Below are 22,697 nucleotides of genomic sequence, written 5' to 3'. Positions count from 1 at the left end.
GGACTACTTATTTATGGGGGGATAGTTCCATGTTCATTTCGGTTAAAACATTTTTGGGAAGCAGGTCTTTCTAAATCACTGTGTTTGTGACCTACAAGGGAACGTCAGCACAGTTCTCTCTTCTAGGTGTGTGTGCGTTCTTTGGAAGTGAATATGTGTTTAAACTAGGTGGTTTGAGTAAAAGGCCCAGAGATGCTTGCCTTGTTATTGAATGAATCTCCTGTGGACATCAAGGAACCCCATGTGGCTCACTGTGATGATCAGCTCCTGCCATAAACAATGATTGACCACTCACACACGGGGAGGCTCTGGTAGACCTGTTGTCTGTGATCCCACACGGACTGTGGCTGGTCCAAGAGCCGCTTCTGAGACCTTTAGGCAAATGGAGGAGTACTGTGATCACTAGCATACCCTGTAAGGAAAGGACAGCCTGGAATGTCTACAGGACCACCTTCAAATGAGAGAATGTACACAGCACTCTTCCGGCCACCCTCCTTCTTCTCTGTAGAATGCCCTTTCTTCTAGTCAGCCCATTTCTTACATTAAACTCCCACTTTCTGTGTCATGCCTAAAAATAAAGTTTTAAAAATAAAATATACTGTGGATAATCAATTATAAAAGATTTCAAGCCTGCTGAGTATAAAAACACAAAATGATTGTCACAATTTTAAGATTACATTTTGTGTTTTTATATTGTCATTTAGCTTGACATCAAAAGTTCAATGTTTATATGTTGCTCTGTTTCTCCCTTTATGTCTATTTATAGGGTTTACTTCAAAATGTGTACTTAGTTTTTGAAAATTCTGTGGAAGATGTTCTAAGCAAGAAAGGGTGTCAGCAAGGCCAGGAAGGTAAGTGTGTTTTGGACTATGTCTGCCATTCCGTGTCTTGCACTGACTTTCTACTATGATGTGTGTGTGCGTGTGTGTGTGTGTGTATAAATAGTGCTAGTGGGGATTTAAGTAAAACTGTTTTAATAAAGTACCATCATTGTCCTTGAATGAGTTGCCTAATCAACTTAGACATGTTGACATCCAAAAATGATAAACTGTTTGAAGGGTTGCTTTTGGATAGATTTCAATAGTCCAAAGATTTTTCCATTTTACAACCCAATATAAATCATTAGCATTTAAAATTGATTTGAAATACAGGCAGTCCCTGGGTTATGACGAATGTCTGACTTACATACAACCTGTAGTTATGAACCAGTCCCTGTATAGCCTATTATATTAAAAATTCGAGGTACATGAAATGGTTCATAACAACAAATGGGTACCACATTGAGACCCACATCAAAACATTATTATTATTGTTCCTGTGTTATTATTATTCCTGTATTATTATGTTGCAGATATTTTAGTGTATCTGGAAGTGTTTCTTTAATGTTTTTATGCATAGAAAGGTACACTATATACCAAAACAAACATTTGACTAACTGACCTTAGATATGAACTGTACCGAAGTGTTTCAATTTACATACACATTTGACTTAAAGACAGATTTAGGAAGGGAACCCTTGTAATCTTGGGACACCTGTACCTGCAACTCTTAGAGTCTGTTAATGTGTGAAGATACGCTGCATAAAGTGAATCAAGTTTGTCAAACTTGAATTAAGAAATATTCTTATACTATTCATTGTTGTTGATAGTCAAATTACAAAAATTTATGCTACTTGAATCATCTACAAATCATCCCAATTGTCTGTTAATTACCATTTTGAATTATATTTCCAACCATAATTTTCTAACCTTTTCCTGAGCTTTTAATTTATGAAGGTCACTATGCCAGACACTTTAAATATACTATTTGATCTTCCAAATAACTTTATGAGATGAGTACTTTCATTCTTCTCATTTTACAAATAAAGAAGCTAAGGCCCATTGCAGTGATTGTGAGGATAGTGCAGGACTGGGCAGTGTTTCATTTTGTTGTACATAGGTTTGCTATGAGTCAGAACCGACTCGATGGCACCTAACAACAACAAAAACAAGGTTCAAGAGGCTATGCTAGTTGCCGGGTTTAACTACGTGATAAGCAGTGAGGCTGGGCTACCAGCCTGGGTTTGTCTGATAGGCTCCAAGGCAAAAGCTGGTATCAGCTTACTGTTCGTTGCCATTGAGTTGGCTTCGACTCATGGTGACCCCATGCGCAACAGAAGAATCACTGCTGGTTCTGCACTCTCTTCATGATCACTGGTGTGCTTGAATCCATTGTTACAGCCACGGTGTGTTTTGAGAGGCTTCCAACCTAGGAGGCTCATCTTCCAGCATTACATCAGGCCAATAGTCTGTTGTGATCTATAGGGTTTTCATTGGCCGATTATCAGAAATAGGTCACCAGCCTTTCCTCCTATGTCTTAGTCTGAAAGCTCTGCTGAAATCTCTCCACATGGGCGCCCCAGAGGATATCTAAAATATCATTGGCGTAGCTTTCAGCATCACAGCAACTTGCAAGCCACCACAGCATGATGAACCAACAGATGTGTGGTGGTCTTATCTGGTACACGATTTCAGCTGTATAATATTTTTCATTAAGACCACTTCTTCATTTCAATACTAAGTGATGACAAAAGTAAGTCATTCTTTTATGGATAAAAGTGTGAAGGATTCGTAGGATTAATAATTTCACAATCACAGCTACGTGGTCCAGCCGTCCACTTCCAGGTAGGGCCCTACTCTGATAACTCATCCTTGCTGGGACCCCACGTTTGTGCGTTTCCTATGCAGGAAACAAGGTATCCCTCCTGAGCCCCTCGGCATTAGCTCCGTCATGAACTGCTGACTGAGTTTACAGACTTAAGTATCTTTCAGTCTAAGGTGCATACCTTTCAACCTGTTGATCAGTCAAGGTACAAGAGGGTAAAAGGAATAAACGCCATGTTCCTGGGCTGGACTGTTGAGATGAAAGTCATTGTTAGCACCTCATCACATACACTCCCGATTCCAGACTCCTTCTTGGCAACAGCAACTGTGGCTCAGGCCCAACTCTCACCCCCCATATTCCAGATCCTTCTAAAACACACCATCAGTCCATCTGAGTTGAGTCATTGCCCTTTTTTTGGGTGCAGTGACTGAAAATGCAAAACATTCTGAAAGGCAAAGACATGAACTGACATCAGACAGTAACCCTGTAGTTCACCAGGAGAGCAAAGGAAAGAGCAAGCAGAACTTGCACATACTGGGGCTAGGGTTGGGCGGCCATCTGTGTCCAGGTATAGAAGACGAGCCTAAGAAGTGCCAGCATATGTTCTGGTTAGGCCAGCACTTTGCTGCCTTGTGATGGAACAAAGGAGAGGGACATTATACCCCAACAAAAGGGGAATGGAAGGTCTCCTAACCCTCGTCCTAGTCCTAACTCTAACCTTAACCCTAATGAACCCTGGCTTTGCCTGTTATCTAGAGAGCAACTGAGAACTCAAATAAGAATGATCCTCCTTGAGTACCATGTGCTTAGGGGCACACTAGAGGGTTCTTGTTCTTTTGGGTACTTTTTGTTGCTGCTATTTTTTTTCAATCTGCTAGTCTATTTATATATATTATATATATATATACAAATACAGTTGTATAAAGAGAAAATATACCCTTTGCAATGTCCCTAATAAAAAAATATCTGTACTGTAACTTGATGCAGGCTGATTTACACTGGGAGACCCTGGGTGGTACAAATGGTGAACATGCTTGGCTGCTAACTGGAAAGTTAGAGGTGGGAGTCCACCCAGAGGAGCCTTGGAGAAAAGGCCTGGTGATCTACTTCCGAAAATCAGTCATCAAAAATCCTGGACAGCACAGTTTTACTTTGACACGCATGGGGTTGCCATGAGTCAGAATTGACTGGACTGCAACAGGTTTAGAGTTACATTGGAGCTAGATTATTGATGGCAACATGAGTCTGTTACCACAGAGATAATCTCTCTCTCTCTCTCTCAATATACATACACAGTCCTGGGTCATTTAACATCCACCATACAATCTTTGAAACAGGACATTATGTGATTTGGATGTTGTGTAAACACCTTGTTATGGATGAAGGTCCTTTCAGGCATTCACTCCCAGAATAAGGAGGTCTCGTCCATATTAAAAACTTTCTGTGGCAAATAACCTCAGCTTGTCAGTTTGTCATACTGTGGGGGCTTGCATTTTGCTGTGATGCTGGAACTCTAGCAGCAGAACATTGTTTTATACAGTACTGGAAGAGGAGTCCCTTAGTTTGGAAGGCACTCAAAAGACCACTGGGGAAGAGCTGCCTCCTTAAAGTAGAGTCAACCTTAATGATGCGGACAAAGTCAAGCTCTTGGGACCTTCATTTGCTGATGTGGCACGACTCTAAATGAGGAGAAACAGCTGCAAATATCCATTAATAATCAGAACGTGAAATGTACAAAGTATGAATCCAGGAAAATTGGAAATCATCAAAAATGAAATGGAATGCATAAACATTGATATCTTAGGCAATAATAGTGAGCTGAAATGGACTGATATTGGCCATTTTGAATCAGAAAATCATATGGTCTACTGTGCCATGAACGACAACTAGAAGAGGAATGGCATTGCATTCATCATCTAAAAGAACATTTCAATATGTATCCTGAAGTACAATGCTGTCAGTGATAGGAAAATATCCATACACTTATAAGGAAAACTAGTTAATACGACTATTATTCAACTTTATGAACCAACCACTAAGGCCACAGATGAAGATACTGAAGCTTTCTACCAACTTCTGTAGTCTGAAATCGATCAAACATGCACTCAGGATACCTTGATAATTACTGGAGATTGGAAAGTGAAAGTTGGAAACGAAGAAGGATCCATAGTTGTAAAATATGGCCATTGTGATAGAAACGATGCTTGAGATCACATGATAGAATTTTGCAAGGCCAATGACTTACTCATTGCAAATACCTTTTTTCAACAACATAAACAGGGACTGTACACATGGACCTCGTCAGATGGAATACACAAGAATCAAATCCACTACATCTGTGGAAAGAAAGAGACGATGGAAAAGCTCAACAGCATCAGTCAGAACAAGGCCAAGGGCTGACTGCAGAACAGATCATCATTTGCTCACGTGCACGTTCGATAGAAACTGAAGAAAATTAGCACAAGTCCTTGAGAGCCAAAGTAGGATGCTGAGTATATCCCATGTGAATTTAGAGACCATCTCAAGTAGAGATTTGACTAGTTGAACACTAATGACCCAGGACCAGACAAGTTGCGGAATGACATCAAGGACATCATACATGAAGAAAGCAAGAGGTCATTAAAAAGACAGGAAAGAAAGAAAAGACCAAAATGAATGTCAGAAGAAACTCTGAAACTTGATTTTGAACATCAAGTAGCTAAAACGAAAGGAAGAAATGAAGTAAAAGAGTTGAACAGAAGATTTCAAAAGGTGGCTTGAAAAGACAAAGTAAAGTATTATAATGACATGTGCAAAGAGTTGGAGATGGAAAACCAAAAGGGAAGAACACGCTCTGCATTTCTCAAGCTGAAATAACTGAAGAAAAAATCCAATGTTTGAGTATGAATATTGAAGAATTCTATGGGTAAAATACTAAAAGACACAGGAAGCATCAAAAGAAGATGGAAGGAATACACAGAGTCAGCATACCAAAAAGGACTGGTCGATGTTCAACCATTTCAGGAGGTGCCATACGAGCAGGAACCAATGGTATTGAAGGAAGAAGTCCAAGCTGCACTGAAGGCATTGTTGAAAAACAAGGCTTCAGGAATTGATGGAATATCAACTGAGATGTTTCAACAAATGTATGCAGTGGTGGAAGTACTCACTCCTCTATGCCAAGAAATTTGGAAGACGCTACCGGCCAACTGACTGGAAGAAATCTATATTTATGCCTATTCCCAGCAAAGGTGATCCCACTGAATGCAGAAATTATTGAACAATATCATTAATATCACATACAAGTAAGATTTTGCTGAAGATCATTCAGAAGCAGTTACAGCAGTATATTGGCCAGGAACTTCCAGAAATTCAAGCCAGATTCAGAAGAGGACATGGAACCAGGGATGCCATTGCTGATGTCAGATGGATCCTGGCTGAAAGCAGAGAATACCAGAAAGATGTTTACCTATGTGTTATTGATTATGGAAAAGCATTCGACTGTGTGGATCATAACAAATTATGAATAACGTTGTGAAGAATGAGAATTCCAGAACACTTAATTGTGCTCATGAGGAACCTGTACATACATAGATCAAGCGGCAGTTGTTTGAATAGAACAAGAGGATACTGCATGGTTTAAAGTCCAGAAAGGTGTGCATCAGGGTTGTATCCTTTCACCACACCTACTCAATCTGTATTTTGAGCAAATAATCTGAGAACCTGGACTATACCAAGAAGAACAGGGCATCAGGATTGGAAGAAGACTGATTAACAACCTACATTATGCAGATGACACAACCTTCCTTACTGAAAGCGAAGAGGACTTGAAGCACTTACTGATAAAGATCAAAGACCACAGCCTTTAGTATGGATTATACCTCAACTTATAGAAAACAAAAATCCTCACAACTGGACCAATGAGCAACATCATGATAAATGGAGAAAAGATTGAAGTTGTCAAGGATTTCATTTTACTTGGATCCACAATCGACAGCCATGGAAGCAGCAGTCAAGGAATCAAATGACGTGTCGCATTGGGTGAATCTGCTGCAAAGGACCTCTTCAAAGTGTTGAAGAGCAAAGATATCACCCCGAAGACTAAGGTGCACCTGATCCAAGCCATGGTGTTTTCAGTCACCCCATATGCATGCAAAAGCTGGATGATGAATAAAGACCAAGGAAGAATTTATGTCTTTGAATTGTGGTGTTGGAGAGGAATATTGAATATACCATGAACTGCCAAAAGAATGAACAAATTTGTCTTGGAAGAAGTACAACCAGAATGCTCCTTAGAACCAAGGATGGCAAGACTACATCTCACATACTTCAGACAAGTCAGGAGGGATCAGTCCCTGGAGAAGAACATCATGCTTGGTAATGTAGAAGGTCAGAAAAAAAGAGGAAGACCCTCAAGGAGATGGATTGACACTGTGCCTGCAACAATGGGCTCAAAGCACAGCAACAATTGTGAGGATGTGGCAGAGCTGAAAAGTGTTTTGGTCTGTTGTGCACGGGGTCTCTATGAATTGGAACTGACTCAATGGTGCCTATTAAAAACACAATTTGCTTATGTTAGTTTTCAGCAAATTCTCATGTTGCCTTTGCATCAGCACTAGAAGACTCACCAGTCACTTCTACATTTTGCAGCGAAAAACATTGTTTGAAGCGCTTGAACCACCAAGACCTAGCACTAAACTCCGTTTTGTAGTCTGGTCCTGCTTTTTCTCTAAGCATCTCAAACAAGCTTCGTGCCTTAACAGTGATTGTCAACATGCTGAGAGGGATTTGCTTTTGTGTTTGGTCCTCAGTTCATGTCATTAGCAATTTCTCCATATCTAAGTTCCTGTCACATTTTTGTTAATGTCATAGCTCTTTCAGTGGGGCTGATCCTTTAACAGTTTGGAGATTTTTTCTTTGTTTTTGAGAATTGTCATGATTGTTGAGTGCGACATGCTTAACTTCACTAAGTCCCCTTCTCTGATTGGAATTTCTGAACTCTGATGTAACCTTACAGGACTACAGACATATATGTGGTCGGACGTTGCTGCATGGACGTTTTGTGGTACATGATTGTATATAGTGGGTAAAATTCACCTACAATGACAAAAATAATTACAACTTTTTGAAAACAGTTGTTTGCTTGTTTTTAACAACATACTTTCTAACAAATATAACTTCTTTAAATAGATATTTTCTAGACTTAGCGTTACAAGTCAGTAATGTGCTTGGAACTAGTAAAAGCAACACTTTAAATTTACCGAAGGTCTTACTTAATAAGCAGATGTGCACAGAAATCATAATCTTTTATTTCAAGATACAGAATTAGTATATGTTTATATACTTTTAAATATTTACTAGCCTTTTCCTTGTCTATCTAATAATGTGTAGCAATTAACCATGAGCGTGTCTTCTACTGAAGCACCTGGAACATTAAACCAAAAAACAAACAAACCAGTTATTGTTCAGTTGATTCCTACTCATAGCGACCCTATAGGACAGAGTAGAACTATTTGGTAGGGTTTCCACTGAGCAACTGGTGGATTTGAACTACTGACCTTTTGGTTACCAGCCAGGCTCTTAACCACTGCACAATGAGGGCTCTGTTAGGGTTCCATTTTTAAGATCTTTGTGAACAAATTTTCCAATTTTTATTCCCCACTAGTTAGGTCAGTTTTAAAGAAAATTGGCCTTATAGAAACACTTTCACAAATTGGTGCTTAGTAATAACACAGCCCTTTTTACTGTTTGTTAAAAAAAGGGAGTAACCTTGAGAATGGTGCCAAACATTATTATTTCACTACTAAGAATATTTGCAGAAACGTGGGAAAATTCAGTCTAGTTGGATAGTTTTATGACCAGGACAATTGAATTCATGACAGAAGCAGGAAGACAAACAAAGAGATGTACTGTTTTTTGCTTAGCTGTTAAGATAAATGAAAACTGAGTAGTCTGGATATACTGAGAGTTTCGTTACTGAATGAAAATGATATGAACTGAGAGTAGAATCCAGTTAAGATAATCCCTTTCTCTCTTTACACACACACACACACACACACACACACACATTCATGTGGTTCTATTTATATGATTCCATCAGTTTGTTGTACTGTGGGGCTTGCATGTGGCTGTGATGCTGGAAGCTATGCCACTGGTATTCAGATACCAGCAGGGTCACCTGTGGCAGACAGGTTTCAGCTGAGCTTCCAGACTAAGACAGACTAGGAACAAGGACTCAGTGGTCTACATCTGAAAAGAAATAGCCAGTGAAAACCTTATGAATAGCAGCGGAACATTGTCTAATATAGTGCTGGAAGATGAGCCCCCCAGGTTGGAAGGCACTCAAAACACAAATGGGGAAGAGCTGCCTCCTCAAAGTAGAGTCGACTTTAATGATGTGGATGGAGTCAAGCTTTCGAGACATTCATTTGCTGATTTGGCACGACTCAAAATAAGAAGAAATAGCTGCAAACATCCATTAATAAACAGAACGTGGAATCTAGGAAACTTGGAAGTTGTCAGAAATGAAATGCAATGAGTAGACATCAGTATCCTAGGCATTAGTGAGCTGAAATAGACTGATATAGGCCATTTTGAATCAGAAAATCATATGGTCTACTATGCTGGGAATAACAACTTAAAAAGGAATGCTGTTGCATTTGTCATAAAAAAAAAATTTCAAGATGTATCCTAAAGTACAATGCTGTCAATGATAGGATAATATCCACACGCCTACAAGGAAGACCAGTTAATACATTTTTCAAATTTATGCCCCAACCACTAAGGCCAAAGATGAAGGAATTGAAGATTTTTACCAAATTTCTGCAGTCTGAAATGGAACGAACATGCAATCAGGATTGATAATTACTGGTGATTGGAATGCAGAAGTTGGAAACAAAGAAGAATTGGTAGTTGGAAAATATGGTCTTGGTGATAGGAATGATGTCAGAGATCAGATGGTAAAATTTGGCAAGACCAATGACTTATTCATTGTGAATACCTCTTTCAACAACATAAAATGTTGACTATACATGTGGACCTCGCCAGATGGAATACACAGGAATCAAATTGACTACATCTGTGGAAAGAGACAATGGAAAAGCTCAATAGCATCAGTCAGAACAAGGCTAGGGGCTGACTGCAAAACAGACCATTAATCACTCCTATGCAAGTTCAGGTTGAAATTGAAAAAAATTAGAACAAGTCCACAAGAGCCAAAGTACAATTTTGAGTACTGTTTGGTTAGCAGCCATAGCTTTTAATCACTGCAACACCACAGCTCCTATAAACATATGTTATTGTTGTTATGTGTTGTCTAGTCTGTTTCAACTCACCTGAATTTAGAGACCATCTCAAAAAGAGATATGACACGTTGAACACCAATGACCCAAGACCAAAATGAATGTCAGAAGAGACTCTGAAAGATGTTGCTAAACGTCGAGTAGCTAAAGCAAAAGGAAGAAATGATAAAATAAAAGAATTGAATAGAAGATTTCAAAGGCCATCTTGAGAAGACAAAGCATTATAATGTAATGTGCAAAAGGCTTGGAGTTAGAAAACAAAAAAGGGAAGAATATGCCCAGTATTTCTAAGGCAGAAAGAGTTGAAGAAAAAATTCCAGCCTCGAATTGCAATATTGAAGGTTTTGAAGGGGAAAATATTGAATGATGCAGAAAGCAAAAAAAGAAGATGGAAGGAATATACAGAGTCACTGTACCAAAAAGAATTGGTGGACATTCAACCATTTCAGGAGGTAGCATATGATCAGGTATTCATGGTACTGAAGGAAGAAGTCCAAGCTGCACTGAAGGCATTGGTGAAAAACAAGCCTTCAGGAATTAACGGAATACCCATTGAGAAGTTTCAACAAATGGATACAGCACTGGAAGTGCTCACTCATCTCTGCCAAGAAATTCAGAAGACAGCTACCTGGCCAACCGATTGGAAGAGATCCATATTTATGCCTATTCCAAAGAAAAGTGATTCAACAGAATGCAGAAGTTATAAAACAGTATCACTAATGTCACATGCACATAAAATTTTGCCGAAGGTCACTCAAAAGCGGCTGCAGCAGTATACCAACAGGGAACTGCCAGAAATTCAGGGCGGTTTCAGAAGAGGACGTGGAACCAGGGATGTCATTGCTGATGTCAGATGGATCCTGGCTGAAAGCAGAGAATACCAGAAGGATGTTTACCTGTGTCTTATTGACTATGCAAAGGCATTTGACTGTGTGGATTATAAATTATGGACATTGGGAAGAATGGGAATTCCAGAACACTTAACTGTGCTTATGAGGATCAGTACATGGATCAAGAGACGGTTATTCGAACAAAACAAGGGGATACTGCATGGTTTAAAGTCCAGAAAGGTGTGTGTCAGGGTGGTATCCTTTCAGCATACCTATTCAATTTGTATGCTGAACAAATGATCTGAGAAGCTGGACTATATGAAGAAGAATGGGGCATTAGAATTGGAAGAAGACTCATTAACAACCTGCGTTATGCAGATGACACAACCTTGCTTGCTGAAAGTGAAGAGGACTTGAAGCACTGACGAAGATCAAAGACTACAGTCTTCAGTATGGATTACCCCTCAACATAAAGAAAACAAAAATTCTTACAACTGGACCAATAAGCAACATCATGATGAATGGAGAAAAGACTGAAGTTGTCAAGGATTTCATTTTACTTGGATCCACAATCAACAGCCACAGAAGCAGCAGCCGGGAAATCAAACAAGGCATTGCATCGGGCAAATCGTCTGCAAAAGACCTCTTTAAAGTGTTGAAAAGCAAATATGTCACCTTGAAGAATAAGGTGTATCTGACCTAAGCCATGGTGTTTTCAAATGTCTCATATGCACGCTAAAGCTGGACAATGCATAAGGAAGACTGAAGGAAAATTGACGCCTTTGAATTGTGGTGTTGTGGAAAAGTATTGAATATACTGTGGGCTGCCAAAAGAATGAACAAATCTGTCTTGGAACAAATATAGCCAGAATGCTCCTTAGAAGCAAGGATAGTGAGACTACGTCTCGTGTTATCAAGATGGATCAGTCCCTGGAGAGGGACATGATGTTTGGTAAATGGAGGGTCAGTGAAGGAGAGGAAGAGTCTCAATGAGGTGGATTTACACAGTGACTGCAACAATGTGCCCAAGTATAACAACAGTTGTGAGGATGGTGCAGGACTGGGCAATGTTTTGTTCTGTTGTACATAGGGTCGCTGTGAGTTGAAACAGACTAGATAACACATAACGACAATAACATGTGTTTATAGGAGCTGTGGTGCAGCGATTAAAAGCTATGGCTGCTAACCAAACAGTCAGGAGATCAAATCCACCAGCTTTCTGCTTGGAAACCCTAAGGGACGATTCTAGTCTGTCCCATCGAGTCACTAGGAGTTGGAACTGACTTAATGTCAAAGGGTCTGGTTTGATATATTTTTATAGATATAAGAAATCTGAGGGGAAAATTCCAAGGTTAATGTGAGTGACAACAAAGGGGTATAACCAAGTAATGAAAACTTAGTAACCACTGCCTGACAGAATTATGACATTTAACAGTGTTAACTCAATAATGGAATGTCTGAAGGAGCTGGATTGTGAGTAAGCAGGTCAAGCTCCTGCTGGGAGACCTTGGCACTGATACTGCTAACCAGGCCCAGCTTGGCCTGCTGATGACTTCTGCTTCTGGACTTTCCAAGAATAAAGTGCGTGAATTACATGCATGTCCACACGTGTCCCACGCACTGAGACTTCAGGCAGTTGGGTACCACATCTGGGCAGTAAAAGGCAGACTCCTCTGGATCAGGCTCCTGTAGGTGTCTCCCCTTCACTGCAGTGGATTGACCCTGAATTCCAGCAAAGAAATGGCACAAAGGTGGTGTTTTTAGGAAGTTACTTATTTGAGCATGAAGATAATGGAATTTTCTTTAAGGCAGAGCAAGGAGTGATAAGAACAGGATTTAGGGATGGATAAGAGAGCTATGTGAAATTAAAACAAGTCATAGAATATGTGGCTGAAGGAAAGGTTTAGGATGGGGCCTAAATTGAGATATTGTCAGAAAAAGAAAAAATTGCTACCTCTACCTTAGTTTGAATAAGATTAATGACATGTGTAACTTCAGCACATGCATTTGTGAATGTATGTTGTTTTTGTTCATTGCTGTTGCGTCAGCTCTGACTCATGGTGACCTTACGTATAACAGAACAAAACATTGCCCAGACCTGCGCCATCTTTGTGATTGTTAGCATGTTAGAGTCTATTGTTGTAGTGACTGTGTCAATCCATCTCATGGAGGGTTTCCCTTGTTTTCTGTGAGCCTCCGCTCTACCGAGGAGCCCTGGTAGTCCAGTGGTTGAAGCGCTTAGCTGCTAACTGAAAGATCAGTAGTTGGAACCTACCATCTGCTACGAGAGAGAAAGATGTGGCTGTCTGCTCCCGTAAAGATTACAGCCTTGGACACCCTCTAGTGCAGTTCTACTCTGTCCTACAGGGTTTCTATGAGTTGGTATCAACTCGATGGCAACAGATTTGGTTTAGGCTTCGGCCTACTTTACCAAGCAGGATGTCTTCTTCTAGTGAGTGATCTTTCCCTATGACACACCCAAAGTACGTGAGCTGAAGTCTGTCCATCCTCGCTTCCAAGGGGCATTATGGTTGTATTTCTTCTAAAACATTTGTTCAGTCTTCTGGCAATGTAGTATTCTTTATATTTTCCAATGTCCTATTTTTACATGCTTAGTAAGTATAGTGTTTTGGAATGGGGCAGATGCCTTTTTTTTCTTTTTTTTTTTTAAAGCCTGGGTCATGATTGGAAACAGCTGTTGCCCTTGGGCATAATTTAGCGTTGTTGTTGCTGTTGTTGCCCTTCAGTTGATTCTGACCTACAGTGATCCCATATGTGTCAGAGTAGAACTGCACTTTGTAGGGTTTTCAATGGATGATTTTTTGGAAGCAGATCAACACACCTGTTTTCCAAGGCACCTCTGGGTGTGTTCGAACTGACAACCTTTCGGCTAGTATTGGAGCACTTAACCATTTGTGCCACCTGGGGACTCCAACTTAACATTAAGATACCCACATATAGTCCTAGTGTGGGGCTCCAGCCAATCCCCCTCACTGTCTTGGTGTGCTTCCCCCCAGTGGAGGTCAATGCCATCAATGAGAACACGGAGACCCTCCACCTGAGCCCACATATCACAACTGAGTATGTGGGCCAGAGCGCGGAGAAGAAGCCGGAAGTGTGTGAACGCTCCTGCGAAGAGCTGGGTCACATGATCGACGAGCTGTCAGGGCTGCATGTGATCGTGAACCAGCTGCACGAGAACCTGAAGAAAGTGGTAGGTGTCCAGGAGGGAGGAAGGGCAGGTGAGGAGAAGGGAGGAAGGGCAGGTACCCAGAAGTGAGGAGGGTCAGGTATGGAAGAGGGCGGAAGGCAGATGTGGAGAAGGGAAAGTGAGGCAGATGCCTGAGAAGTGAGGAAGGGTAGGCGTGGAGAAGGAAGGAAATGGCAGGTGCCAAGAAGTTGTGCTTACGATGATCAAACATTTCTCCTTCTCAAACTGAAAAGAACTTTTAGGATAAGATTGTTTAACTTGGAGTCCAAGACTCAGGAAATTTGTAAACTCCCTGAAATTGCACAAAAAATCAGGGTGGTGAACTTCTGTACGTTTTTGCAAGTGGGGGCCCACATCTGTCACCAGATTCTCAAAGGGCTTGTCACCCCAAGATAGAAATCACTATTCAGGGAGAAGAGACTCACATAATAGTCTCCTGAGGGGAGAGCTCAGAACAAAGGAGGTAAACACATACATTTTTAGGGACATTTGGTGTAATTTTCATTTATTTTATTTAGTTTATTTTTCTTTTTTTCTCCATAGTCTTAACCCCCAGTAGAGCAAGAATTACATCCTTACTTCATTTTTTTTATTGTATTATGAGACAGTGCCTGTCACACTTAGTGAATAAGAGAGAAAATGAGTGAACTGCATGGACTGGACCTTAGTTCTCACCTGCAGTTGACCAGTTGACCGTCTCCCTTTCCGACCGCTGTCCTGCACCTTGGTGGCAGTGGTAGCCCTCTGGGGTAGCATCAGCCTGAGTAGGGACCCACTGAAGGGATGTGGGAAGGCAGCAATATGCAAGGACAGATGCTAATTAGACATGGGAGGAGAGGAGCACAGTGGATGAGCCACAGCAACGGTGGAGACAGTCTGTTTGGTTGCAGTCATGAAGGGCACAATTTTGCATAGATTTTAGTCAGTCTTCATCAGCCTCTCCCATGTCCATGCAGATGGTAGAAACCGTACCACCAGTGGATTCTGGGCTGTTATTGCTCCATAAGGAGGAACGTTCTTTCTCATCCATGAGTGCGACGGCTGAGTGTAGTGTGTTCCTGTCTATACTTAAATATTTAACTTAATTTTCCAGTCGAATGACAACCAGTTCCTCTGGGAGCTTGTTGGTGGACCCCCTAAGACCAGGAATGTGACAGCGTGCTGGCAGGATGGCCGGTTCTTCGCAGACAACGAGACCTGGGTAGTGGACAGCTGCACGACCTGCACCTGCAAAGTGAGGCTCCAGATGCCATTCTTCTTGTGTGCAAGGGGACAATGTGCACACTCAGGCATTCTGCACCACACTTAACTCTCAGCACATCTTAACTGCCCGAACACTGGCAATGTTCAACAGCGACCCTACAGGACAGAGTAGAACTGCTCCATAGGGTTTCCAAGGAGTGGTTGGTGGATTCAAGCTGCCGACCTTTCGGTTAGCAGCCAAATGCTTAACCACTGCACCACCAGGGCCCTGCAACATTCAATGGCCAAGTATAAAATGTGTTTAGACATAAGAGTCACAGATGTGGAAGGAACCACAGGGATAAAGACTTAAATCGACCTCTTTGTTTTGCACATAAAGAAACCAAAATCCCGAGGGTGAAACGACGTGGCCAAAGTCACACAGGTGGTTGGGGACAGAGCTGGCATAGAAAGTCATGTGTTTCTGTCTGTGTTTATTTCCACTTGGTTCTATTTGGCATTGAGGTTCAGCAGAGACATTTGGGAAAATGCAAGTCACTATTAAATATTTTAAAGAGATGATTATTTTCCTTTTCTTTACTTGATGGTGTTCAATTCCCATGGATGGTGGTCTTCACATCAAACAATACAGGTTTACATGGCCCATCCATTTATCCTCTCCTACACCAAGAGGGTGGGTGGTCTTTGTTTTGTCATCACAGCTCCTGTGATTGGAGAAAGGAAGACAGTGGGTATAGAGAGCCATCTTTGGTGTCCCTATTTTCATTAAGCTCTGAGAATTAATGAGAGAAAGGGCTGACTCTATTTTCCAGCCTCTTCTGTTTATAACGTGTAAGATCCGTGGGTGATAGAGGACATTATAGCCACGCTTTTGGGCCTCCTCAGGTTTTTTTTTTTTTTTTTTTTTTCAGGTTAGCCCTTGTGACAATCTTTCACAAACTTGTTTTTTTTAATGAGTGCTGTATAAATACCTTTGTTTCATTGTAGAAATTTAAAACTGTTTGCCACCAAATCACATGCCCGCCAGTGACATGTGCGAATCCATCCTTCCTGGAAGGTGAATGCTGCCCTTCTTGCTTCCACTGTAAGTACTGCCAGGAATGCGAGCGTCTCGGTGATTTATTTGTTTTATTCATGTATTTATGTGTGCAGAGAAGGGTGTGACTTAGACCCATGGTATAAACAGATAAGATGCAGAACAATTGATCCCAAGCTCATAACTCCCTTTTGTGTGTTGTTAGGTTCCCTCCAGTTGGTTCCGACTCATAGAGACCCTACATACCACAGAAAGAAATACTGCTCAATCCTGTGCCATCCTTACCATCGCTATTATGCTTGAGCCCATTGTTGCAGACACTGTGGCAATCCATCTTGTTGAGGGTCTTCCTCTTTTCCACTGACCCTGTACGTTACCAAGCATGATGTCTTTCTCCAGGGATTGATCCCTCCTGGCAACATGTCCAAAGTATGTAAGATGCAGCCTAGCCATCCTTGCTTCTAAGGAGCACTCTGGTTGTACTTCTTCCAAGATAGATTTGTTCGTTCTTTCGGTATATTCAACATTCTTCGCCAAGAATATTCGTCAATTCTTTTTTGGTCTTCCTTATTCATTGTCCAGCTTTCACACGCATATGATGCAATTGAAAATACCATAGCTTGGGTCAGGCTCACCTTGGTCTTCAAGGTGACGTCTTTGCTTTTCAACACTTTAAAGAGGCCTTCTGCAGCAGATTTGCCCAATGCAATGAGTCATTTGACTTCTTAACTGCTGCTTCCATGGGTATTGATTGCGGATCCAAGTAAAATGAAGTCCTTCACAACTTCAATCTTTTCCCTGTTTATCATGATGTTGCTCATTGGTCCAGTTGTGAGGATTTTTTTTTTTTCTTTATATTGAGGTGTAATCCATACTGAAGGCTGTGGTCTTTGATCTTCATCAGTAAGTGCTTCAAGTCCTCTTCACTTTCAGCAAAGAAGGTTGTGTCATCTGCATAATGTAGGTTGTTTGATTAATCAGTCTTCTAATCCTGATGCCCTGTTCTTCTTGGTATAGTCCAGGTTCTTGGATTATTTGCTCAGCATATAGATTGACTAGGTATGGTAAAAAGATACAACCCTGATGCATGCCTTTTCAGACTTTAAACCACGCAGTGTCCTCTTGTTCTGTCCAAACAACTGCCTCTTGATCTGTGTACAGGTTCCTCATGAGCACAATTAAGTGTCCTGGAACTCTCATTCTTCACAATGTTATCCATAATTTGTTATGATCCACAAAGTTGAATACCTTTGCATAGTCAATGAAACACAGGTAAATATCTTTCTAGTATTCTCTGCTTTCAGCCAGGATCCATCTGACATCAGCAATGATATCCTTGGTTCTACATCCTCTTCTGAATCTGGCCTGAATTTCTGGCAGTTCCCTGTCAAAATACTGCGGCAGCCACTTTTGAATAATCTTTAGCAAAATTTTGCTTGCATGTGATATTAATGATATTGTTTGATAATTTCCATATTCAGTTTGATCACCTTTCTTGGAAATAGGCATTAATATGGATCTCTTCCAGTGGGCTGGACAGGTAGCTGTCTTCCAAATTTCTTGGCGTAGATGAGTGAGCACTTCCAGTGCTGCATCTGTTTGTTGAAATATCTCAGTCGATATTCTGTCAATTCCTGGAGGCTTGTTTTTCACTAAAGCCTTCAGTGCAACTTGGACTTATTTTAATACCATCGGTTCCTGATCATATGCTTCCTCTTGAAATGATTGAACATTGACTAATTCTTTTTGATATAATGATTCCGTGTATTCCCTCCATTCTCTTTTAATGCTTCCTGTGTCATTTAATATTTTCCCCATAGAATTCTTCACTCTTGCAACTCGAGGCTTGAATTTTTCTTCAGTTCTTTCAGCTTGAGAAATGCTGAGCGTGTTCTTCCCTTTTGGTTTTCTATCTCCAGCTCTTTGCACATGTCATTATAATGGTTTACTTTGACTACTCAAGCAGCCCTTTCAAATCTTCTGTTCAGTCCTTTTACTTCATCATTTCTTCCTTTTGCTTTAGCTGCTCAACATTCGAGAGCAAATTTCAGAGTCTCCTCTGACATTCCTCTTGGTCTTTTCTGTCTTTCCTGTCTTTTCAATGACCTTTTGCTTTCTTCATGTATGATGTCGTTGATGTCATTCCACCACTCGTCTGGTCTTAGGTCATTAGTGTTCAATGCATCAAATCTATTCTTGAGATGGCCTCTAAATTCAGGTGAGATATACTCAAGGTCGTATTTTGGCTCTCGTGGACTTGCTCTGATTTTCTTCAGTTTCAACTTGAACTTGCATGTGAGCAATTGATGGTCTGTTCCACAGTCAGTCCCTGGCCTTGTTCTGACTGATGATAACTGAGCTTTTCCATTGTCTCTTTCCACAGATGTATTCGATTCCTCTGTATTCCATCTGGTGAGGTCCGTGTGTATAGTTAACATTTTTGTTGGTGAAAAAAGGTATTTGCAATGAAGAAGTCTTGCAAAAATCAATCATGTGATCTCTGGCATCGTTTTTTTTTTTTTTTTTTATCACTAAGGCCATATTTTCCAACTATCGATCCTTTTTCTTTGTTTCCAGATCATTCAGCATTCAAAATCACCGGTAATTATTAATGCACCCTGATTGCATGTTTGATCAATTTCAGACTTCAGAAGCTGGTAAAAAGCTTCAATTTCTTCATCTTTGGTCTTAGTGGTTGGTACATAAATTTGAATAATAGTCATATTAACTGGTCTTCCTTGTGGGCGTATGGATATTATCCTATCACTGACAGCGTTGTACTTCAGGATAGATCTTGAAACGTTCTTTTTGATGATGAATGCAACACCATTCCTCTTCGAGTTGTCATTCCCAGCATAGTGGATTATATGATTGTCCAATTCAAAATGGCCAATACCAGTCCATTTCAGCTCACTAATGTCTAGGTTATCGATGTTTATGCGTTCCATTTCATTTTTGACAATTTCCATTTTTCCTAGATTCATACTTCATACATTCCAACTTCTGATTATTAGTGGATGTTAGTAGCTGTTTCTTCTCATTTTGAGTTATGCCAAATCAGCAAATGAAGGTCCCAAAAGCTGGACTCTATCCATGTTATTAAGGTCGACTCTATTTTGAGGAGGTAGCTCTTCCATTGTTGTCTTTTGAGTGCCTTCCAACCTGGGGGGCTCATCTTCCTGCAGTATATTAGACAGTGTTCCACTGCTATTCATAAGGTTTTCACTGGCTAATTCTTTTCAGAAATAGACTTGCGGGTCCTTCTTCCTCGTCTGTCTTAGTCTGGAAGCTCAGCTGAAACCTGTCCTCCATGGGTGACCCCACTGGTATCTGAATACCAGTGGCATAGCTTCCAGCATCACAACAACACACAAGCCCCCACAGTACGACAAACTGACAGCATGTGGGGGTCATTCCCTTTACTGACTGGAAAAATGAATTGAAGACAGTGTCTGACCTCCTCTGACTTCACAAGAGGAAAGGAGAATCAAGATCAGTAGCCCAAAGCTGAGTCCCACGAGGTGGAGGTCAGATAGGCCTCCTCTCTCTGCCATCTTTACTAATTCTGAAACCAACAGTCCCTTCCACAGCAACTCTCTACTGGGTTTGATAATTCATTGCAACGGCCGCACAGAACTCACAGACCATATTCACAATTACAGAGTTTATTCGGGAAGTAACAGTTATAATTCAGGCTTAAGAACACCCGGGATATAGTTCTTCCATCAGGATAGCCTCTTTCCAGCTGTGCTCGCAGGCTTGCCTCTCCCTGATCCTCAGTCTCTGCCCAAAGGCACTCAGCTTTCTCTCTCTGTGGGCCAGAAAGCCTACCATGGTGTATCCTCTGCCGGTCTCTGCTGCTGGGTCTCTCTTGCTGGTCTCTCTTTCCTCTGTGGTGGGCTCCTCCTGTCTGTTCTTGAAGTGACTCTCTTTTAAGGCAAAACTGACTAATCACCTTGGTAGGCCACAATTACCCTATCACACAATCACCTGGGTGGAAGTTACAAGACCATGGCTAGAAAGGCCACACACAAGGGTGATTAATCACACCACACAGACTGTCTGCCAGGAAGCCATTTGTATATCTTAGAAGTTCAGGAATCTGGATGAGTCCTTGTCAACTCATTTCACTTTAACAGATGAGGGACTGAGCCCCAGGGGGGCTACAACTTGCTCAAGATCTTATGTACAAAGAAAGAACCCTAACTTTATGTCCATAGTAAACAAAGGAACTAACCCCTTTGCCATCGAGTTGATTCTGACTCACGGAGATGCCACGTGTTACAGAGCAGAACTGAGCTCCATAGGGTTTTCTTGGCTGTAGTCTTTACAGAAGCAGATTGCCAGGCCTTTCTTCTGTGGTGCCACTGGGTGATTCAAACCATCAACATTTTAGCAGTTGAGTGCCAACAGTTTGTGCCACCCAGTTATAAATACAGACTGCTGAGTCAGCTTAGATCTTAGTTGATATGCTTGGCTACTAACTAAAAGGTTGCAGGTTTGAGGCCACCAAGAGGCTCCTTGGAAGAGAGGTCTGGCAATCTACTTCCAAAAACTTAGCCACTGAAAGCCCTATGGAGCACAATTCTACTTTGACACATGTGAGGGCGCCATGAGTTGGAGTCGACTCCCTACCAACTGGATTTTTGATGTCTCATTCTTCTGTCCTTTCCTCGTGTCCTCCAGCAGAACTGAGCAGAATTGGTTGTTTCTGAGTATATCCACTCTCAAATTTCCTGCTTCATGCCCACACTTTCTCATCTTCATAAGCTGATCTAAAAGCTTTGAGATTGATGTCACAAAGGCTTGGACCATATTTGGAAGCTTTGTCTCAGCACCTCCTCCTCCCCTGGTTTTTTCCACCATTCCTGGAGAGACCCAGACCTGGAGATGCACTTGAGCTGCTGGGCCTGGCAAGGGTGCAGAGTTGGGGAAGCCATTGTCCTTTTGCTGGTGGCCCTGATATACATGCTCAGCCCTGGGTGTGGACGGGGGACAGATGCAGCCAGAGCTCAGGCTTCATCACTCCATGATTTCAAGCAAAGTGTAATTTTTCTTAGTTTCAGTTTCATTATTTGAAATGTGCAGGATAGCTATCCCCTCTACAGAGGGTTGGCTTTGTTGTTAAATAAACAATACAACATATGTCCAAGTGCCTGACATACATTATGTGTTAAATAGTCATAAAATGGATTGCCCATTGGCTAGGATAAAAATACAATTCTGATAATTGGAGTGCCCTCATTCAGATGAGAGGGAGAAACGCTTATGTTATTGAGAGCATCACAGCACAGAAAAACACCTTCTTGACCATTCTCCTGTTTGTCCTGCTTTCTGAAACATTTAACCATAGAACATTCGTATGTGTATAGTGGGTTCTTTGCTACCTGAATACAATAGTGGGACAAATAGCATTTTTTACTATTTACTGGAACTATCTCTTGCGGTAAATCACTGTAATTTCCATCCTTTAGGGATTTTAATTACCTGTGAATAAATTCTTTGTAGGAAATTGCCTTTTTATTTCACCTGTCACCATTTAAATTATTTAGAACTGAGTTTTAGTGTCCTATATTCCAACCAGTAATTGAAGTGATCTGTTACCATATGTAAGTCAGCAAGAAAGATTAAAATGGAAATAAATTAAACCTTAATAATTTTTTAAAAAATCTCATGTAAACATGGTTTAATGCACTCTCTTGTAAGATATTTTTAAAAATCTAGTAAACAACTCCCCTGGACACAGATGGACTAGACCCCTCCCAAACCTCAGAGTACAGACCCCCCCCCAGTTCCTGGTCCTGTAGGGCTCCTCACACAACAGCCATGGAAATGGGAACCTCCATTCAGCAAAGGGTCCTTTCCTGTTTTGAACTGGGAAGGCAGCTGTTGAGCTCCTTAGGCATAATGGACTTTTGGTGACCCTGGGCTTGTTTGGTTAGAGAACTACTTGCTCACCAGGAGGTCTTGCACATTCTGACTCCTGAGTTGCATGAGTTCTCAGCTCAAGAGCTGCTGTGCCATTTATCTGTTTTGTTTGGTGAGGTAGTCCATAATGTAGATTGTGTGACTTAAGTCCATTGTGCTTCCTCTGACCACAGCTGTGGACAGTGACGAGGGCTGGTCTCCTTGGGCAGAGTGGACAGAATGCTCTGTTACCTGTGGCTCGGGGACCCAGCAGAGAGGACGGTCGTGTGATGTCACCAGCAACACCTGCCTGGGACCCTCCATTCAGACGAGGCTGTGTAGCCTGGGCAAGTGCGACAACCGTAGTAAGTGTCTAGGAGCACTGTGAATGGTCAGTGAGATGACTGCAGTAAGTATTGGGGAGCACTGTGAATGGTCAGTGAGATGACCACAGTAAGGATCGGGGAGCACTGCCCATGGTCAGTGTGATGACCACAGTAAGTGCCGAGGAGCACTGCCATGGTCAATGAGATGATCACGGTAAATATCGGGGAGCACTGCCCATGGTCAGTGAGATGACCATAGTA

General features: G+C 41.4%; 1 protein-coding gene across 2 annotated transcripts in view; it reads left to right on the top strand.

Annotated features, from left to right (window-relative positions):
- THBS2 (thrombospondin 2) overlaps positions 1 to 22,697 on the top strand; it is a 59,915-nt gene that overhangs the window by 7,724 nt on the left and 29,494 nt on the right. For both annotated transcript variants that reach the window (XM_049905775.1, XM_049905767.1), the window contains 5 exons: positions 767 to 851; positions 13,771 to 13,967; positions 15,058 to 15,198; positions 16,155 to 16,251; positions 22,305 to 22,475. In XM_049905775.1, the coding sequence (XP_049761732.1) occupies positions 767 to 851; positions 13,771 to 13,967; positions 15,058 to 15,198; positions 16,155 to 16,251; positions 22,305 to 22,475 (691 nt within the window). The remainder of the gene's footprint in view (positions 1 to 766; positions 852 to 13,770; positions 13,968 to 15,057; positions 15,199 to 16,154; positions 16,252 to 22,304; positions 22,476 to 22,697) is intronic.

This window comes from Elephas maximus, chromosome 1 (genome assembly GCF_024166365.1).
Source record: "Elephas maximus indicus isolate mEleMax1 chromosome 1, mEleMax1 primary haplotype, whole genome shotgun sequence".
Lineage (NCBI taxonomy): Eukaryota > Metazoa > Chordata > Mammalia > Proboscidea > Elephantidae > Elephas > Elephas maximus.
The sequence above is the reverse complement of the archived record's forward strand: the minus strand, read 5'-3'. Positions and strand labels throughout refer to the sequence as shown.